General features: G+C 49.3%; 1 protein-coding gene across 3 annotated transcripts in view; it reads right to left on the bottom strand.

Annotated features, from left to right (window-relative positions):
- Window positions 1–21,254, bottom strand: part of KLHL26 (kelch like family member 26) — a 55,517-nt gene extending 34,263 nt beyond the window's left edge. Inside the window, exon 1 of one of the 3 annotated variants that reach the window (XM_068271201.1) lies at window positions 21,180–21,254. In XM_068271201.1, the coding sequence (XP_068127302.1) occupies window positions 21,180–21,226 (47 nt within the window). In that variant the 5' untranslated portion in view covers window positions 21,227–21,254. The remainder of the gene's footprint in view (window positions 1–21,179) is intronic. The other 2 variants (XM_068271202.1, XM_068271203.1) reach the window with 2 other exon arrangements.
- Window positions 21,255–22,201: the final 947 nt, after the last annotated feature.

The following is a 22,201-nucleotide window of genomic DNA, read 5'->3' as shown; positions in this document are numbered from 1 at the left end:
GGTGCAGTGACTGGTGGTATATTACACTGCTTGCGCTTACGTAGGTGCACTGAACAGGTTACAGGTATGCACTGCAGTGATTGGAATTACAAATGTGAAGCTGTCACACACAGATACCGTGAACAGGTGCAGTGACTGGTGGTATATTACACTGCTTGCGCTTACGTAGGTGCACTGAACAGGTTACAGGTATGCACTGCAGTTATTGTTATTAAAAATGTGCAGCTGTCACACACACACACAGGTACTGTTAACAGGTGCAATGACTGGTGGTATTAACAATGTGTGCGCTCACGTAGGTAGGTGCACTGAACAATGAAGGCCACTACTCAAGAAACCATCCTTAGACCCAGATGCTCTAAACAGCTACAGACCTGTCTCAAACCTCCCCTTTCTGGGAAAAGTTATTGAAAAGGCTGTCTACTTCCAACTTGAAGCCAGGCTCTCCAGAAACAACATCCTTGACCATCTTCAATCTGGCTTCAGGAAATATCACAGCTGTGAAACAGCCCTCACCCAGATTTGCAATGATCTGCTCATTGCAAGGGACAAGGGTCAATGTTCCATCCTGATTTTGCTCGACCTCTCAGCGGCTTTTGACACAGTCGATCATGAAATCTTGCTCAACAGGCTACAAGAGTACTGTGGCATAGATGGCATTGTTCTCCGGTGGTTCAACTCCTTCCTGGCTGGCAGAACACAAAGGGTAGCCTTAGGGCCCCTTCCTCTCCAACCCTGTACCACTAAAATACGGTGTACCTAAGGGCGCAATATTATCCCCTTTACTTTTCACCATATACATGCTGCCACTTGGAGAAATCATACAAAAACATGGCCTGACATATCATTGCTATGCTGATGACACCCAGCTATATTTGTCATTCAAACCTGACGTCACAGACCCTACTCCACAAATAAATGCATACTTAGCTGAGCTTCAGGAGTGGATGAATAATAATTGGCTAAAACTTAATGCTGACAAAATTGAGGTTCTTGTTATCGAGGGCCAGGGCTCAACAGCAAAGCAGCCCCAGTCTCAACCAGCACCGCTAAGGATAGGAAGCTCAGACCTGAACAACTCAGACTGTGTGCGCAGCCTGGGAGTACTGATTGATGGGAAATTAAGCTTCAGGAATCAAATCTCAGCTGTTGTGAAACATTCCTTCTTTCACCTAAGGAATATTGCAAGGATTAAACACCTAATTCCTTCAGAGGATCTTCCAACCCTAGTTCATGCCTTCGTCACATCAAGGTTAGACTACTGCAACGTCCTCTACACAGGCCTGCATAAGAAAGACTTACGCCGCCTGCAATTAGTACAGAATGCCGCTGCAAGGCTGTTAACGAGCCAACCCCGCCATTGCCACATAACACCAACCCTGTGCTCACTCCACTGGCTACCGATAAAATGGAGAATTCTGTTTAAGATTGGCTTACTGACATTCAAATCCTTGCACAATCTGGGCCCTGGATACCTGAAGGACTTGTTGCAACTGCATCACACCCCCCACAATCTTAGATCAAAAGGACGTAACACCTTGGTCACCCCCAGAGTCCACCTCAAAACCTTTGGAGACAGAGCCTTTTGTCATGCTGCCCCTACACTTTGGAACTCCCTGCCACACCCAATCAGGACAGCTCCATCCCTGGAAGCATTTAAGTCTAAACTGAAAACTTACCTCTTCAGTCTGGCATTCATGAACATCTGACTATCTCCTCTGTAACACAACCCAGCCTGCAACCCTGTATTAATCTGAGACACAACTATGCGCTTTGAGTCCTATGGGAGAAAAGCGCTTTACAAATGTTATTGTATTGTATTGAACAGGTGCAGTGATTGGGATTACAAATGTGCAGCTGCCTGTCACACACACAGGTAGTTACTGAATGTGCTGGGCCTGGCAGTGGCACAGTAGGAATTACCACCAAGGGGCCAAAGGCCAGCTGCGACTGACTGACAGGGCTGTATATAATGCAAGTGGGCCACACAAAAAAAAAAACAAAAAACAGATTGTGACAATCCAGCCCCGCGATCCCGTTGAGATCTGCTCCCGTTAGCGTACGCAAGAAGTACGGGTGCAGACTGACAACGAAGACCGCTTGCTGGATCGTCAGAGGAAGGAAAGGTTAATGCGACAGAGCGTGCCAATCCCGTCCAATCTGCTCCCATTAGCATATGCAGGAAGCACGGTGAACAGACTGACAATAAGGATTGATTGCGCAGCTGCCGACGATATGTAATGGGAAAGCCCCTTACCAATCCCATATTACTAGGCCACTGTTGCCATGCAGGTCTCATGCACTAGAGACTGCTGGAGGCAAATTCACTGTGTGCGTAGTAAACGGTTAAGATTGGTTGGAGGTGCCCATATATGTAAAATCCTGATTGTATATACAATCGGTAAACTAAAAATATCGATTTCGCGCTGGAAATCGGGTAAATACACTACCACCACTCTTCCAGTTCAGGGAGGAAAGAGACTCCCGCTATCATAATACGGTAGCCAGCCCAATCACGTTCGACATGCTCCAGTCACCGTTCGGGGAATAGTCACTTCCGAAGGCTTAAAGACTGTGAGCAATGCGACGTTAAAGAAAGGTTACTGGGTCCATATATGATGCAATCTCGATTGGATACAATCGAGAAAACTAAAGTTATTGATTTTGCACAGGAAATTGGATACTAGCTAATCCTAGAAGGAAGAAACGGTTATTTACAAACTAGCTAGCAAATCAACAATTTATAAGCAAATAATAAAACAATGCGGTACTATGACTGACTCTTCAGAGGGCAGATTCGTTATAGCAGCAATCAGATGACCAGAACAGACACAAGACTGAACGATAAAAATCGTTAGTTTTATTCTAAAACTACATACACACAGAGCTTACTTTAGAACAGTTTGGTTTGATAGAAAGAGAGTAGAGATGAAAAGAAACAGAATGTCTGAATATACAGTTCAAATACCGTTATTGGTAGTCCATGTGGCAATCACAAATCTTTGTTGAAAAGTCCGAGATGGCGATTGCCATGTGGCCAGAGGCCGTGATAGGAATAATCCAAGATGGAGATTTTTCCAGTGTCCAGCTGGCTTGTCAGATGTTATAGAATATAGACAAAGATTTCAGATGATGGACTTGGACCCAGAGCTTTCTGGGCTCTCTGTAGTTATAGGGGGCGTGGATCACACACCTCTTTGGAACGGGAGATATGCCCGCCCCTCTCATGGACACAGGAATATACCTGAATCATAATAGGTGTGCTAATCTGCAAACCATACAGGTTATGTTAAATCTAGTAACATTTTTAGGTTTGTCAGAATTTATCAAGAATGTTGATACCAAACTAGGGGGATCAGACCCCTGGGGTATTAGAGGGTTATTTTAAAACAGTCTTACGCTAGATCTGGAAGTCCGATTGGTCCGTAAACCTCTCAGAACCAGCATCCTGCGGAATCCCACAACCTGCGCAGATTTGATTGGCATAGAGATTTGCTATGCCATGAATTATGAAGAAAATGTGAAGAAAATATGGATATTGGGATTCCTGAGGTCACAGTAGGTCAGCTGCTTCCAGAGAGAAACTGATAAGATCTGGGCATTTGCTAGTTCTGTGTGGAGGTGTGAAAGCTAGAGACACCATTCTCCCAGAAACTTGGGCTTTACGATTTATGCCAGGCTTATCTGTGATGGATGGGGCTATATAACTTCCCAGAAAAGCTAGGTGACAAATTTCACACAAAACTACCAGGGCTTGCTAGTCGAGCCAGGAAGGAGAGAAAAAAAAAGGCGATTTTAAACCAACAAATGTCATTTTGGTTGGTTTGCAAAGAAACTTGCGTTTGTGACTCCATGACGCATTCGATATGTCATATCGACGGCGTCACACAGATCACAAGAACAAGATTAGCTCTCAAAAGAGCTGTTGAGCGGTGCTTTTTTTAGCAATAAGAATCAGCAAGGAGCAAGCTAACAAGCCTACAAGAGCCTAACTAAGCTTTCCCTATAGCTCTCTCTCTGCAGCAGCTCTCCCTTCTCTAATTACTGCAGGCACACAAGTGAGTCCAATGCCTGACGCTGCCTGCCTTTTATATGGGGGGGGGGGCTCCAGGAGGGAGTGTAGCCGGATTGGCTACAATGTGCCTGCTGACTGTGATGTAGAGGGTCAAAGTTGACCCCAATGATGTAGTATAGGGGTGGACCGAACTTCCGAAAAAGTTTGCGGTTCTACGCGATTGCGAACCGTTCGGACCATCTCTATTGCTGAAGAGGACTGGCAAGTAAAAAGAGATATTTTTTAAGGCTTCAGACTCTCTTTAAAAACAGCAATCAGTGTATAACATCATATCTCCACCCCATTAACCCTTTTAGAACACAAAAAGGGGAACTACAATTGAATGTCTACCCCAAAAGAGTACCTGAAGGGTTTAGCACCCTAACAGGTGCAATTTAACCACCTACACATACATTTTACATTCAATTATAGTTCCCCTTTTTGAATTTGTTTTCTCACAGGGTTAATGGGGTGGAGATGTAATGACATACACTGATTGATGTATTTAAGCCTGGTGACTAAAGGGGAGGTGCACCTGATGAAGGGCTCCATCCATACCTAGTTATGCATTCCATCGACATACAGTACTTTGTGTGCCATCTCCTTCATGCAAATATAGTTTTGATATCAGTTTGCAGCATTCTCTGGATATACGGTACATCAATGGGAGCCTGAACTGAAAATGAACATACCTCCTGTATAGTCTACTCCTCAATCTCTTCCTCTCCTGGGTTCTGTTTCTCCACTGTGATCAATTTAATTCTATGTCCTCCATTTTGAAAATGGCCATTACCCCATAACAGCTTCCTGGTCAGCACACTGTTAAACTGTAACATCGTCCACTTGAGTCATAGGGAAGCATGGACACTACCTTGCGCATTCATTTGCAACTGACAGCTGCTGATAGAACTGACATATACCAGTTTCTGTCAGTTATATGACAAAGGGCCTATTTCCACTACACACAGATTGGATGCAAAAAAAACGGACTCCAATGAAAGCCTATGGGCCTATTTCCACTAAACGCGATTTTTCTGATGCAGATTTTCCTATAGGCATTCATTGGAGTCAGTTTTTCTGCATCCAATCTGTGTGTAGTGGAAATAGGCCCAAAATATTGTCAGAACTGGAAGGGATCACTGTAAAAAGAAAATGGTGAGCTTCTGAGAGGAACTGACAGTGAGGCAAGTATGTAATATTAATTTGCAGCTACATCATACATTTATTTTAACCACTTGAAGACCACAGTGCTAAACCCCCCTAAAGAGCAGGCCTTTTTTTTAACCTGCTGGGCGGTCTGGACGAGCTCAGCTCGTCCAGTACCGCCGGAGCCTGCCGCTCAGGCCCTGCTGGGCCGATTTGGCTCAAATAAAAAGCAGCACACGCAGCCGGCACTTTGCCAGCCGCGTGTGCTGCCTGATCGCCGCCGCTCTGCGGCGATCCGCCGCGAGCAGCGGCGAAAGAGGGCCCCCCTAGCCGCCTGAGCCCAGCGTAGCCGGAACAAAAAGTTCCGGCCAGCGCTAAGGGCTGGATCGGAGGCGGCTGACGTCACGACGTCGGCTGACGTCGATGACGTCACTCCGCTCGTCGCTATGGCGACGATGTAAGCAAAACAAGGAAGGCCGCTCATTGCGGCCTTCCTTGTTTATTCTGGGCGCCGGAGGCGATCGGAAGATCGCCTCCGGAGCGCCCTCTAGTGGGCTTTCATGCAGCCAACTTTCAGTTGGCTGCATGAAATAGTTTTTTTTTTATTAAAAAAAAACCCTCCCGCAGCCTGCCTGGCGATCTTAATAGAACGCCAGGCAGGTTAATAAAATGGCCACTGCAGCTTTAAGGCCAAGCTTCAGGGCCGCACAACACAGCACACGAGTAATCCCCCCCCCCCCCCCCTTTTCTCCCCACCAATAGAGTTCTTTGTTGGTGGGGTCTGATCGCCCCCCAATATTTTTGTATTTATTTTTATAAACAATATTTTTTATAAAGTTTGTTTCGCTCTCCCTCCCACCCACCCCTCGCCAGCCAATCACGGCGATCGGCTGTCATAGGCTTCTGCCTATGAGAGCTGGTCGCTCTCTTGTTCCCCAGGGGGGAGTGTCACACGGCTGTCCCCAGTACAGCGCTGCTGCTGATCGCAGCGCTGTACTGTGTAAATAGACGGCGATTACGCCGTCTGTCTCCCGTGCTGCGATAGACGCTCGGATACTGAAGACGGGGCAGAGCTCCGCCCCCGAGAAGGAGATGCGCGCGCACACCCTGCGCGCGATCTCCTTCAGTGGCTGGCTCCAGGACCTAACACCAATTGGCGTTAGTCGGTTCTGTGGCTGCCACCGCGTTCACGCCCATTGGCGTGACGCAGTCGTTAGGTAGTTAAAGGACCACTATCGCGAAAAAAGTAGGCAATTCAAATCTGACAGAACCGACAGGTTTTGGGCCAGTCCATTTCTTCATGGGGCATTCTCAGGGTTTTCTTTGTTTTCAACAGCATTTCCTGAACAGCAGTTTAACTGCCAAAATAGTAAGATACCAGCCGGCCTCCCTAATCACTTGCACACTGTTATGTCAGTTAGGGCTTGTTTCCACTGTTGCGACGCGATTTCGGCCGCATTCCGACGCTTGTAAAAACGCATGCGGATGCGTTTCCACATGCGTTTTTACCCGCGATTTCGCCTGCGATTTCGCATGGCAGGGTGCCATGCGAAATTAACCATGACACTGCCAGGGCTAAATAAAATTGAAAAAGGTGCGAAATCGCACGCGAAATCGCGGGTAAAAACGCATGTAACAAACGCATGCGTTTTTACTATTAAATACATTAGCGGCGATTCGCACGGATTCTTTTGGCTCTTTTGTGCGTTTTTTTCACGCTGAAAAAACGCACCTCAACAACGCTACAGTGGAAACAGGCCCATCCACTTGTATTACATGTGCGGATCTGCATGCGTTGGACGCATGCAGATTCGCGATAGTGGAAAGGAGCCCTTAGACTTTGCAACTGCTGTTCAGGAAATGCTGTTGAAAACAAAGAAAACCCTGAGAATCCCCCATGAAGAGGAGGACTGGCCCAAAACCTGTCGGTTCTGTCAGATTTTAACTGCCTACTTTTTTCGCGATAGTGGTCCTTTAAATAAATTTTCCCCACTTCAGGTTTCCTTTAAAGGGAACCTGAACTGAGTAAAATTATTTAAAATAAACACATGATGTAGCTGCAAATTAATTGTACATACTTACCTCACTATCAGTTCCTCTCAAAAGCTCACCATTTTCTTCTTACAGTGATCCCTTTCAGTTCTGACAAGATTTTGTCAGAACTGAAATATACCAGTTGCTGTCAGTTATAGATCAGCTGCTGTCAGTTACAACTGAATGTGCAAGGTAATGTCCGTTTCCCTATGGCTCAAGTGGGCGATATAACAGTTTAAGTGTGCTGACCAGGAAGCGGTTAGGGGGTAATGGCCATTTTCAAAATGGAGGATGGAGAATTCCATCGATCACAGTGGACAAAAAGGACCCAGGAGAGGAGAAAGAGATTGATGAGCAGACTACATGTGAGGCAAGTATGACCTGTGTATGTTTCTTTTGACTTTTTATTTTCAGTTTAGGTTCTCTCTGTGGTGGCTGGATAGTGTAATGGTTAAGGGCTCTGCCTCTGACATGGGAGACCAGGGTTCGAATCTCGGCTCTGCCTGTTCAGTAAGCCAGCAGCTATTCAGTAGGAGACCTTAGGCAAGTCTCCCTAACATTGCTACTGCCTATAGAGCGCGTCCTAGTGGCTGCAGCTCTGGCGCTTTGAGTCCGCCAGGAGAAAAGCGCGATATAAATGTTCTGTGTTTGTTTGTTTGTTTGTCTTTAAGGGCTCATTTCCATGGGCAGTTGATAGACAGGGAAAAGCCTCTCAAACTCTCACAACTGCTTTCTACTGCCTGGTAACTGCTCACTGCCACCTGATAACTGCCTGCTGAGCACACAGTTTAACTGCCCGTGGAAATGGGCCCTAAAGGTTTATTGACAGGTTATGATTAGCAGTGTTCTATATCTGTAATGCAGGTTGTTGTTCTTGTATAACAACTGAGCAGATAGCTCTTCCTTAAAGTGAACTTTAAGTCGTTTAAAAAAAAGATTTACTCACCTGAGGCTTCCCTCACGGCTCATGTGATTCGCCTGCGATCCCGCCCACCCGCTCAGTGCCGGCGTGCGTCTGCGAGACGCACGCTGCACTAGTGGAAACGAGCCCTATCAAGTGCCCCAAACCAGGGGAAGACTGGAACCTTTTGGCCTGGGTGGAAAACACAAACTAGAGGCCCATTTTCATTGCAGCCCCAGCCCAAATGATAACGCACACCAGTAGAGAGATGGGGCACCGATGCGGAAATGCAGCAAGGACGGGGGGGCACATAATACATTTGGTGGAACAACAAACGGGGGTTTCCGTCGTGTCCATCATTCGTAATTATTCATTTGTTACCGCCACGCACTACATCGGCCCGAGTTTTCCCAGCATCTCAAATTGATACATTCGGCCAATTCCTGCCCAAAATCAGTCAAATCGTCAATCAGGCATACTTGTGGCAGTTCTAGACTTTTTGCTGCCTGAGGCAAACTTGTGAGCATGCACACCTTCCCCCCCACCCGCATTTTTTTGAATGATTGCACAGCACTCAACAATTTACTCTGCTTCATTCAATGTTCTCACATGACATGCTGCAGCTCTTCACAATAGCATGCTGGCTGTGAATCTGCAACATACCCTCACCCTCAGCCAGTGAGCCGTCCTCCATTCCTCCTCCGTCAGGACAGCAGAGCCACCTCCTCCCTTCTGCTCTGCAAGTCAAATAATACACTCCTGCTCTACTGCCTCCCCCCTCCTCACTCACTGTCAGACTCCTCACACAGCACAACAAGCTGCTTTTCCCCAGTGATGACCTCTTCACCACACTCACTCTCCACTTGCTACTTCTCCTAGTTTGACTGCATGCTGTAAGTGTAAACACACAATACAAACATGCTGCCCTTGTAATCTCTGCGCCTGATGAAAATGTTTCACTTTGCCTTATGAGAGAACCGGCCCTGGTGGAAGCACAGATTTTCATCTGATTTGATAATAATTATCAAACCACTTGGTCGATCGGCTGCCAAGTCGAGAGATGTATGGCCACCTTAATTCCCCAAGGCTCATTCCCCCCCCCCCACACACACTTATGTCCTTAAAGTTAGGGTAGGGGTATCTGTTATGGGAAATAAGTGTTTTAGGAATTCTGAGAAATCAGAGGATCAGGGTTTGGCATTTTAGTGCGATGAAGTTATAGCTAGGTCAAAGTAGCACGGTGGCGTAGTGGTTAGCTCTCTCGCCTTGCAGCACTGGGTCCCTGGTTCGAATCCCAGCCAGGGCACTATCTGCAAAGAGTTTGTATGTTCTCTCCGTGTCTGCGTGGGTTTCCTCCGGGCACTCCGGTTTCCTCCCACATTCCAAAAAAACATACGGATAAGTTAATTGGCTCCTCCTAAAAAAAATTGGCCCTAGACTACAATACTTACACTACATAATATATATATATATATATATACACTGTACAGTGCTGCGTAATATGTCGGCGCTATATATAAATACTAAATAATAATAAAGTATCCAACCTGGAGGAGGTTAGGGAAAAGTAGCACTTGGACAATTTAGGGTTAGGATAGGAATTAGGATTATGGGAATAAGGATAAAATTAAGTGAAAGTATTAAGGTGGCCATACACACGTAGCTTTTTCCATGTCACAAACAGATCAATCCCTCTCTGATCTTAATCTGATCAGAGACAGATGAATTCCCCCCATGCACTGCACACAGATTTTTAATAGAGTTCACCATAAAATCTATTAAACTGCAGCTGTTCGGTACAGTGCAATGCTATGGGCCGTCAATCTACCTCCATTCCATTGCTGTGTCCAATCGACCGAAATGTACTGTTTGATAGTAATTTTTATACATGTTCGCCACAGATCAAAATTCTGATCAATGTGGCTGGTTGATATTCAGCAGATCCGATCATAGTGAAAGAATTGGTCGATAAAAATTGATGCATGTATGTCCATAAATGCATGTATTGTATAGTTAGGGTTACTAATAAGATTGGGGTGATTAAATTGTGAGGGTAAGATTGGGGGGGGGGGGGGGCAAAGTAGAGAGTGACAGAGGGGAGAAAAGTGAAAAGACAGTGAAGAGACAAGACAAATAACATTTATATTGCGCTTTTCTCCTGGCTGGCTCAGAGCGCCAGATCTGCAGCCACTAGGATGCGCTCTATAGGCAATAGCAGTGTTAGGGAGTCTGGCCCAAGGACTCCTTACTGAATAGGTGCTGGCTTACAGAACAAGAGCCAATGTTTGCACCCAGGTCTCCTGTGTCAGAGGCAGAGCTCTTAAAGGGACCCAGAGTTGAAGATTTAAAAATATTTTATAGATACCTGGGGCTTCCTCCAGCCCCATCCACTCCTATGTCCTTTTCTAGACGCAGCTTTCGGGAACTAGATCCTGTCACTTGCATCAGTTGCGGCTAGCTACGCAGGAGAAGTGCGTCCTCTACGTATCTCTCCAGCAGCTGCTGAGAGATACACAAAAAGCGCACTTCTTACATAAGACTGGCTCTGACTGATGTCAGTGATGGGACCCGAAGCTGCGGCGAGCCGAGGACAGCGGCGTGGGAGCGATCGGAGCAGATGGGGCTGGAGGAAGCCTCAGGTATGTATAAAATCTTTTTAAATATTCAGCTCTTGTACACTTTAAGGCTGCTTACAAACCAAGACATTACAGGCTCACCTTAGTGCAGCCTGTAACGCTCCCCCAACGCACAGCAATGTAACACAAGTGGGCTGTTCACACTGCCCACGTTGCGTTACATGTAACGCTGCACGTTCTTCCGAAAGTGCAGCATACTATAGCGTTACAGCGGCTTAAGCCGCGTTAGACTGTTTGCACATTCTTAGTCATGTTGGGGAGGAGCAGAGAGCAGCCAGGCACATGGCTAATTAATATTCACTGCACATTGTGACGTGCAGTGTTTACTTCCTGGTGCGGCCGCTCTGTGCGGCGATTGGCCGGCGGGACCACGTGATGCCGCATGCGTCCAAGAGTACGCATCACGGACACCAGAGTGAGCTGCACAACGCGGCTCACTCTGACGTCCACATCGAAGAGCACCAGGCCTTGCGTTAGGTGCACGTTATGCGACCTTAACGTAGCACCTAACGCAACGTCTTGGTGTGCAAGTAGCCTAACCATTACATTATCCAGAGAGAGGGGAGAAGATATTTGCCTCACCAGGATTGCACTTTTATTTAGCTTTCCTGTATGACAAGAAGACACAAACACCCAGCACTAGGGGAAGAGGGAAACAAAGGTAAATGAGGGAGAGAGGAGGAGTGGAGAAAGACTGAGAATAGCTTGAGATGGAGCAGAGAGCTTACCTGTATTGCAGTCCCACATCACAAAGGGGCTACTTGCCTGTATTATAACTAATAATAATTATACAGCAAAGTCCCCGTTATCCGGAATTCAGACAACTGGAAGTCTCAACTAACCGGCATGCCTGAGGGATAATGAAGACCTCTTTTGGGGGGGCTTTCTGTGGGTGCTGGCAAGCTTAGAAATACTTACGGAGGCTCCAGCTATGTCTGGCAGTCTCCCGCTATCTCCCCGCGGGCTCCTGACGTGGGTCAGCTTATTTTCCATCATTCTGTGCACTGGCAAGCCAGAAACCTGCTCAGAGCCTGTGGGGAGATAGAGGGAGACTGCCAGACATCGCTGTAGCCTCCGTAAGTAGAGTTGGGCCGAACGGTTCGCCGGCGACCGTGGTTCGCGCGAACGTAGGTGGTTCGCGTGCGGGTACCGCACGCGAACCTTTTGCGGAAGAAGTTCGGTTCGCCCCATAATGCACTGAGGGTCAACTTTGACCCTCTACATCACAGTCAGCAGGCCCAGTGTAGCCAATTAGGCTACACTAGCCCCTGGAGCCCCACCCCCCCTTATATAAGGCAGGCAGCGGCGGCCATTACGGCCACTCGTGTGCCTGCATTAGTGAGAGTAGGGCGAGCTGCTGCAGTCTCTCATATAGGGAAAGATTAGTTAGGCTTAACTTCTTCCTGGCTGCATACCTGTTCTGTTCAGTGAGCCCTCAGCCCACTGCATACCTGTACTGTGATCCTGCCACTGCATACCTGTTCAGTGATCCTGCCACTGCATACCTGTTCAGTGATCCTGCCACTGCATACCTGTTCTGTTCAGTGAGCCCTCAGCCCACTGCATACCTGTACTGTGATCCTGCCACTCCATACCTGTTCAGTGATCCTGCCACAGCATACCTGTTCTGTTCAGTGAGCCCTCAGCCCACTGCATACCTGTACTGTGATCCTGCCACTCCATACCTGTTCAGTGATCCTGCCACTGCATACCTGTTCAGTGATCCTGCCACTGCATACCTGTTCTGTGAACCCGCCACTGCATACCTGTTCTGTGAACCCGCCACTGTATACCTGTTCTGTTCAGTGGACCCGCCACTGTATACCTGTTCTGTGAACCCGCCACTGTATACCTGTTCTGTTCAGTGGACCCGCCACTGTATACCTGTTCTGTTCAGTGGACCCGCCACTGTATACCTGTTCTGTTCAGTGGACCCGCCACTGTATACCTGTTCAGTGAACCCGCCACTGCATACCTGTTGTGTTCAGTGAACCTGCCACTGCATACCTGTTCTGTGAACCCGCCACTGTATACCTGTTCTGTTCAGTGGACCCGCCACTGTATACCTGTTCAGTGAACCCGCCACTGTATACCTGTTCTGTTCAGTGGACCCGCCACTGTATACCTGTTTAGTGAACACGCCACTGCATACCTATTGTGTTCAGTGATCCTGCCACTGCATACCTGTTCTGTGAACCCGCCACTGTATACCTGTTCTGTTCAGTGGACCCGCCACTGTATACCTGTTCTGTTCAGTGGACCCGCCACTGTATACCTGTTCTGTTCAGTGGACCCGCCACTGTATACCTGTTTAGTGAACACGCCACTGCATACCTATTGTGTTCAGTGATCCTGCCACTGCATACCTGTTCTGTGAACCCGCCACTGTATACCTGTTCTGTTCAGTGGACCCGCCACTGTATACCTGTTCTGTTCAGTGGACCCGCCACTGTATACCTGTTCTGTTCAGTGGACCCGCCACTGTATACCTGTTCTGTTCAGTGGACCCGCCACTGTATACCTGTTCTGTTCAGTGGACCCGCCACTGTATACCTGTTCTGTTCAGTGGACCCGCCACTGTATACCTGTTTAGTGAACACGCCACTGCATACCTATTGTGTTCAGTGATCCTGCCACTGCATACCTGTTCTGTGAACCCGCCACTGTATACCTGTTCTGTTCAGTGGACCCGCCACTGTATACCTGTTCTGTTCAGTGGACCCGCCACTGTATACCTGTTCAGTGGACCCGCCACTGTATACCTGTTCTGTTCAGTGGACCCGCCACTGTATACCTGTTTAGTGAACACGCCACTGCATACCTATTGTGTTCAGTGATCCTGCCACTGCATACCTGTTCTGTGAACCCGCCACTGTATACCTGTTCTGTTCAGTGGACCCGCCACTGTATACCTGTTCTGTTCAGTGGACCCGCCACTGTATACCTGTTCTGTTCAGTGGACCCGCCACTGTATACCTGTTCTGTTCAGTGGACCCGCCACTGTATACCTGTTCTGTGAACCCGCCACTGTATACCTGTTCTGTTCAGTGGACCCGCCACTGTATACCTGTTTAGTAAACACGCCACTGCATACCTATTGTGTTCAGTGATCCTGCCACTGCATACCTGTTCTGTGAACCCGCCACTGTATACCTGTTCTGTTCAGTGGACCCGCCACTGTATACCTGTTCTGTTCAGTGGACCCGCCACTGTATACCTGTTCAGTGGACCCGCCACTGTATACCTGTTCTGTTCAGTGGACCCGCCACTGTATACCTGTTTAGTGAACACGCCACTGCATACCTATTGTGTTCAGTGATCCTGCCACTGCATACCTGTTCTGTGAACCCGCCACTGTATACCTGTTCTGTTCAGTGGACCCGCCACTGTATACCTGTTTAGTGAACACGCCACTGCATACCTATTGTGTTCAGTGATCCTGCCACTGCATACCTGTTCTGTGAACCCGCCACTGTATACCTGTTCTGTTCAGTGGACCCGCCACTGTATACCTGTTCTGTTCAGTGGACCCGCCACTGTATACCTGTTCTGTTCAGTGGACCCGCCACTGTATACCTGTTCTGTTCAGTGGACCCGCCACTGTATACCTGTTCTGTTCAGTGGACCCGCCACTGTATACCTGTTTAGTGAACACGCCACTGCATACCTATTGTGTTCAGTGATCCTGCCACTGCATACCTGTTCTGTGAACCCGCCACTGTATACCTGTTCTGTTCAGTGGACCCGCCACTGTATACCTGTTCAGTGAACCCGCCACTGCATACCTGTTGTGTTCAGTGAACCTGCCACTGTATACCTGTACTGTTCAGTGAACCCACCGCATCAGTGCGCATACCTGTGCAGTTAAGTGAACCCACCTACCTACGTGAGTGCACGCAGTGTGATATACCACTCCGTGCATACCCAATATGGACAAAACAGGTAGAGGAAGAGGAAGAGGTAGTGGCAGAGGCAGGCCACCCGGCAGGTCTGCGCAAGGTCGTGTAAATGTAATTTCGTGTGGACCTGGCCCACAGTACAGTGCTCGGAAGAAGGCACGTCCCATCACCTCCCAAGATTGTCAGGACGTGGTTGAGTATTTAGCGACACAGAACACCTCATCTTGCTCAGCCACCAGCGCTACTACTAGCACCACTTCCGCTGCATTTGACACTTCGCAAGAATTATTTAGTGTTGAAATCACTGATGCACAGCCATTGTTGTTACAGCCAGATGAATTTTCACCAGCTAATATGTCTGAGTTACGCGGCAACACTATGGATGTAACGTGTCAGGAGGATGAAGGACCTACTGATGGTGCAAGTTTGGATTTGTCTGAGGCAAGCGAAGCTGGGCAGGATGACTACGATGATGACGGTAATAGGGATCCTCTGTATGTTCCCAATAGAGGAGATGAAGAGGGGGACAGTTCAGAGGGGGAGTCAGAGAGTAGTAGGAGGAGAGAAGTTGCTGAAAGAAGCTGGGGCAGCTCTTCGTCAGAAACAGCTGGTGGCAGAGTCCGGCACCATGTATCGCCACCTATGTACAGCCAGCCAACTTGCCCTTCAGCATCAGCTGCTGAGGTACCCATAGTGCCCACATCCCAGGGTGGCTCAGCGGTGTGGAAATTTTTTAACGTGTGTGCCTCAGATCGGACCAAAGCCATCTGTTCGCTCTGCCAACAAAAATTGAGCCGTGGAAAGGCCAACACTCACGTAGGGACAAGTGCCTTACGAAGGCACCTGGAGAAAAGGCACAAACAGCAATGGGATGGCCACCTGAGCAAAAGCAGCAGCAGCACACAAAAGAAAAGTCACCCTCCTTCTCCTCTTCCTCCTTCAGGTGCATCATCTGCTTCTGCCGCTTTCTCCCTTGCACCTTCACAGGCACCCTCCTCCACTCCGCCTCTGCCCTTGAGCGGTTCCTGCTCCTCTGCCCACAGCAGCAGTCAGGTGTCCGTGAAGGAAATGTTTGAGCGGAAGAAGCCACTTTTGGCCAGTCACCCCCTTGCCCGGCGTCTGACAGCTGGCGTGGCGGAACTGTTAGCTCGCCAGCTGTTACCATACCGGCTGGTGGACTCTGAGGCCTTCCGTAAATTTGTGGCCATCGGAACACCGCAGTGGAAGATGCCAGGCCGCACTTATTTTTCGAGAAAGGCCATACCCCAACTGCACCGTGAAGTTGAGAGGCAAGTGGTGTCATCTCTTGCGAAGAGCGTTGGGTCAAGGGTACACCTGACCACGGATGGCTGGTCTGCCAAGCACGGGCAGGGCCGCTACATTACCTACACAGCCCATTGGGTGAACCTGGTGGTGAACGATGGCAAGCAGAAAGCGGCGGACCAAATTGTGACACCTCCACGGCTTGCAGGCAGGCCTCCTGCCACCTCCTCTCCTCCTGCTACATGCTCTTCGCTGTCCTCCTCCTCCTCCTTGGCTGAGTGGCAGTTCTCCTCTCCAGCTACACAGCCCCAGCTCCGCAGGGCCTATGCTGCATGCCAGGTACGACGGTGTCACGCCATCTTAGACATGGCTTGTCTCAAAGCGGAGAGTCACACTGGAGCAGCTCTCCTGGCTGCTCTTAAGAAACAGGTGGATGAGTGGCTGACCCCGCACCACCTGGAGATAGGCAACGTGGTGTGCGACAACGGCAGCAATCTGCTTGCCGCTTTGCATATGGGGAAGCTGACACACATACCCTGCATGGCACATGTCATGAATCTAGTGGTTCAAAGATTTGTGGCAAAGTACCCTGGCTTAGCGGATGTCCTGAAGCAGGCCAGGAAGTTCTGTGGGCATTTGAGGCGCTCTTACACAGCCATGGCACGATTTGCAGAAATTCAGCGTAAAAACAACATGCCGGTGAGACGCCTCATTTGCGATAGCCCCACTCGCTGGAACTCAAACCCTGCTCATGTTCTCCCGCCTGCTAGAACAGAAGAAAGCCGTCACCCAGTACCTCTACAACTGGAGTAGAACGAAACAGTCTGGGAAGATGGGGATGTTCTGGCCCGACAACTGGACACTGATGAAAAATGCATGCAGGCTCATGCGGCCGTTTGAGGAGGTGACCAACCTGGTGAGCCGCAGTGAGGGCACCATCAGCGACTTAATTCCCTACGCGTACTTCTTGGAGCGTGCTGTGCGTAGAGTGGCGGATGAAGCTGCGAATGAGCGTGACCAGGAACCGTTACGGCAGGAACAGGCATGGGACCAATTTTCATCAGACCCAGCTGTTTCCTCAACACCTGCGGCAGCACAGAGGGGGGAGGAGGAGGAAGAAGAGAGGTCGTGTGCAGAAGACGAGTCAGACTCAGAGGATGATGAGCAAGGTGTTTCTTTGGGGGAGGAGGAGGAGGAGGGGACAGCGGCAGGAGAACAACCGCAGCAGGCGTCGCAGGGGGCTTGTGCTGCTCAACCTTCCCGTGGTATTGTTCGCGGCTGGGGGGAGGAGGTTGACTTACCTGACGTCACTGAGGAAGAGCAAGAGGAGATGGAGGGTACTGGATCCGACTTTGTGCAGATGTCGTCTTTTATGCTGTCCTGCCTGTTAAGGGACCCCCGTATAAAAAACCTCAAGGGGAATGAGCTGTACTGGGTGGCCACACTACTAGACCCTCGGTACAGGCACAAAGTGGCGGACCTGTTACCAACTCACCGGAAGGTGGAAAGGATGCAGCACATGCAGAACCAGCTGTCAACTATGCTTTACAATGCCTTTAAGGGTGATGTGACAGCACAACGCCAGCAAGGTACCACTGCCACTAATCCTCCTCCCGTGTCCACGCAGTCAAAGACAGGACGCTCCAGCGATCTCATGGTGATGTCGGACATGCGGACGTTCTTTAGTCCAACGCCTCGCCGTAGCCCTTCCGGATCCACCCTCCACCAACGCCTCGACCGGCAGGTAGCCGACTACCTGGCCTTAAGTGTGGATGTAGACACTGCTGTGAACAGCGATGAGGAACCCTTGAACTACTGGGTGCGCAGGCTTGACCTGTGGCCAGAGCTGTCCCAATTTGCCATCCAACTTCTCTCCTGCCCTGCCGCAAGCGTCCTCTCAGAAAGGACCTTCAGCGCAGCTGGAGGCATTGTCACAGAGAAGAGAAGTCGCCTAAGTCACAAAAGTGTTAAGTACCTCACCTTTATCAAAATGAATGAGGCATGGATCCCGGAGGGCTGCTGCCCGCCCCAAGACTAAGTCAGTCCCCGCACACACAGCATCTCTGCCTGCACGCCGTGTGACTGGCTGCCTGGCCTGCCCCAAAAAGACTAAGTCGCTCCCAGTCCCTCCACACAGCATGTCTGCCTGCAGGCCGCTTCACTACCTTCTCCGCCACCACCAACAGGGTCCGGGACTCCAGGCGGATTGCTGAATTTTTTAGGCCGCTGCTAGCAGCGGCCGCTGTAATAATTTTTATGGTGCGTGTACATGACTGCCTAATTTTTCTGGCTGCACTGAGGGCAGCTGCAACAACAAAAGAAAAGGCATGTACATGCGCCCATTCCCCTTCGTGATCATTACCTTGCCGTGGTGAAGGGGCTTGCGTATCACAATGAAGCAATGACCGGCGCCTAGACGAGTGTCTCGGGGGGCACACAAAAGATAATAAGGTCGTTGCTTCATTGTGGTCAGACCAAATTTGATCAGCTGGACAGTCACTGTTCTGTCATTCAGCTACATCAGCCAGGCCGACCATATGGGCTGTAAAGCCACCAAAACCTGCACTCTCGCCATGGTGCGCACCAGTCCAGCACGGCCGTCACTAGTACAAACAGCTGTTTGCGGTGCGTTACACGGTGAGTTTGGTGTGTCAGTGTGAAGCAGTACCTTAATTACACTACCTGATTGATGTATACACATGCAAGATGTTTTAAAGCACTTTAGGCCTGTCATTTAGCATTCAATGTGATTTCTGCCCTTAAAACGCTGCTTTGCGTCAAATCCAGATTTTTCCCGGGGACTTTTGGCGTGTATCCCACTCCGCCATGCCCCCCTCCAGGTGTTAGACCCCTTGAAACATCTTTTCCATCACTTTTGTGGCCAGCATAATTATTTTTTTTTTTCAAAGTTCGCATCCCCATTGAAGTCTATTGCGGTTCGCGAACTTTAACGCGAACCGAACGTTCCGCGAAAGTTCGCGAACCCGGTTCGCGAACCTAAAATCGGAGGTTCGGCCCAACTCTATCCGTAAGTATTTCAGAAGCAAGGTTTATGCTATTTCAGCCAGTTGCTCAAGCAACCGGCAAGCACACATCAGGCGATCCCCGCCGATGCCGGATACCAGGGACTTTGCTGTATCACCCCTCTCCCTGTCAGTCTCTCACATAAGTCTGAAAGCAGCCCTGCTGGAGTCTACGGACTGTATAAAACGTTTCAACCTGTGTAATACCGCATCTAGCTGTGCACATGCAGTCTTTACAATGGTGGGAGGGCAGACAGAGTTTTTCCTCTATGAACCCTGCAGGAGGCAAGTCCCTGCTCTGGACCATGTTGTGTACATTTACCAACTTGCCAGCCCTCTAATTGCACTTTTATTTCGCTTAGGGCTGGTTCATTGGGCACTTGCCAGTTTCCTGCGATCGTGTTCGGGTCCATGATGCGACAGGCAAAATCTTGCAATTTAACGAGAACAAGAATCACAGCACAATCGCCCCCAAAGACCGAGTACGCAGAGCGTTTGCAATTGATCGAAATTACAAATGCCGCAGTGTGAATGTATCTATGGATACATTGTAGCAGCGCTTTGCTGATCGCCTGCAATCAGCAAAGTGCTGAAAAAGATAATTTCCGACAGGTCCGAACTGATTTTGATAGTTTTTTTCTGATCAATTTTCTAACTGAAGTGAATGGAAATTAATCAGAAATTCGATAGGAAAAACAATCAGAAAGTAAATTTGCCAAAAAAACTCAGTGTATTCCCAGCATAATGACCCATTCACACGTAGGATGGCAAAACTTGCACAACGCTAGCGATCAGCGCTTGCATTTTGCAGCCACGATTTTAACCACTTCCACACCATGAACTTTTATGCTGATCTGTGCAGCGTGGGCTCTCCAGCCCACAGCACAGATCAGCTAGCAGCCAGGGCGATCAGACTTCCCCCCTTTTTTCCCCACTAGGGGGATGTCCTGCTGGGGGGGTCTGATCGCCGCCGGCTGCTTGCGCTTGCGGGGGGGGGGCTCTTCAAAGCCCCCCTCCGCAGCGCTTCCTGGCCTCCTTCCCCTTCCCTCCCTCTCCCTTCCCCCTGTGAGCGGCGCAGGACGGAAATCCGTCCTGCGCCTGATGGGATAGGCTTTAGCCTATCAGATGCCGGTGATCCCCGGCCAATCAGAGGCCGGGGATCGCCGATCTCCTCTACGGCGCTGCTGCGCAGCAGCGCCGTATACATGTAAACACCGGGGAAGATCTTCCCCGTGTGTTTACATTTACCCTGCGAGCCGCCGATCGGCTCGCAGGGTGTTCACGGAGACACCCTCCGGGAACTGACATGGAACGGCCGCTCATACGAGCGGCCGTTTCCATGGTATACACTTCTGGATTCAGGGGCGTGTATATACGCTCCGAGAATCCGGAAGTGGTTAATGCGATAAACACATTTTTCAGTGTACTTTTTTGCGATTAGCGTTTCCTTAACATTGTAATCACAATGACTCAAAAATCGCAAGAAAGCGCTGCAAGCACATGTTCATGTTTGCCAATAATCGTGAATCGCCGGCGATCACGGCAGTTAGATCACTGCCATATATTTTATTTATTGCACTAGTACCTTAAAAAGTGCTAGCAATCGCCGGCAATTAATCGTCCCAGTGTGAATGGGCCCTAATGGTTCACATTGCCATATACAAAAACCTGAAAGCACCAGGCACTGCACCTGCCCTAAAGTGGCCGGGGGAGGAGGAGGAGGAAAGCTCCCTCTTCACCCTTGGCCTGCCCCAAACGGACCTACAAGCTACCTGGAGGTTTATGGCTGCTGTTCTATATAATAAAGCTTATTGCAATTCAATTCATATAATTAGTATATGAATTAATTCCACACAATAAGCATCTAACTACTTTAAAAAAAAAAAAAAAAAACACAGTTTCTTGACGATTACCATTTAGTCGTACTACAAGACACAGCAATACTGCAGTTATATTTATATATAGGTATTCTTATTACGGAGGCAAACGTCTGCTGTGCAGAAGGAGCTGTGTTATGAGGCCTGCAGCATCTCACAATCCCCGGAGTTTCTTATAGTGATGGCCCCAGCCAATACGGGAGATATTGTGCGGCGGCCTCTCCCGGTTAGTGCATACTATCCTGCAGGAAAGCAGTCACTGTATTGTGCACGAGCTGACAGCTGCAGACACAGCTGGCGTATCAATCCCCTCCCCAATGTGTGAGGTTATATGTGCAGCACCCACCTGCTCTGCCCGAGAGAGCTGAACTCCCCTCCACCGGACTCCGCCATCTTCCTAGGGCTGGAGCACTGTGCACAGCCGTTAAAGAGACAGCTGCTGCCTTGGAAGCAGGCACGGACTGGCCAGGGGAAAAGGGGGTAGATTTAGGACCAGTGCAGTGCTTTCAGGTTTTTGTATAGGGCAATGTGAACCATTAAACTAGTTGGCTGTGGAAATAAAAGTGCAATTAGAGGTCGGGCAAGTTGGTAAATATACACAGCATAGTCCAGAGCAGGGGGCTTGCCTTCTGCAGGGTCTGCAGAAAAAAAACTGTGTCTGATCTCTCACCACTGTAAGGACAGCATGTGCACAACTAGATGAGGCATTACACAGGTTGAAAAGTTTTCTACAGTAGAGTGACCATATTTTTGTGGGTCCAACCTGGGACGGGGAGGGGGGCGTGGGGGGGGGGGGGGCGGCGCGCGTCGAAAAGTGGGGAGGACTGAGCGCGCAGCGGCGAAGACTGGGGGGGGGGGGGGGGGTTGCGCCGCACCGAAAAAATGGGTGTGGCCATGACATTGTATGGGCGGAGCTAACGTAATGATGTAACAGCGAGGAATAAGAAAGCAGTGTTTACGCCATGATGTGGACAAACGAGACTTTGCATCATGGGTGTGCAGAAACTGTGTGATGCTAATAGTATACCCAGAGCCGGGACAAGGTCCTCCAGCACCCAAGGCTGAGACACCAAAGTGCGCCCCTCCATCCCTCCCACCCGAGCCGTCACACACTGATTGCTATTACACTAAGAGGTGCCACAGGGCCAACAACCTCCCCAACACCTTAATATCTAGTTATATGGCTTGCAGTCACTGCCATGTATCCCCTTTTCTTATTTCTTTCTGCTTCAAACACAATTAGGAATGACAGCTGAATGAATTCTGCGCCCCCTCCTACACTGCGCCCTGAGGCTGGAGCCTCTCCAGCCTATGCCTCGGCCCGGCCCTGAGTATACCGTAACCACAAAGCAGCAAACATAGCCATCT

Source organism: Hyperolius riggenbachi, chromosome 1 (assembly GCF_040937935.1).
Source record: "Hyperolius riggenbachi isolate aHypRig1 chromosome 1, aHypRig1.pri, whole genome shotgun sequence".
In the NCBI taxonomy this organism is placed as follows: Eukaryota; Metazoa; Chordata; class Amphibia; order Anura; family Hyperoliidae; genus Hyperolius; species Hyperolius riggenbachi.
Note: the sequence above shows the minus strand (reverse complement) of the source record. Positions and strands in the feature narration are given on the sequence as shown.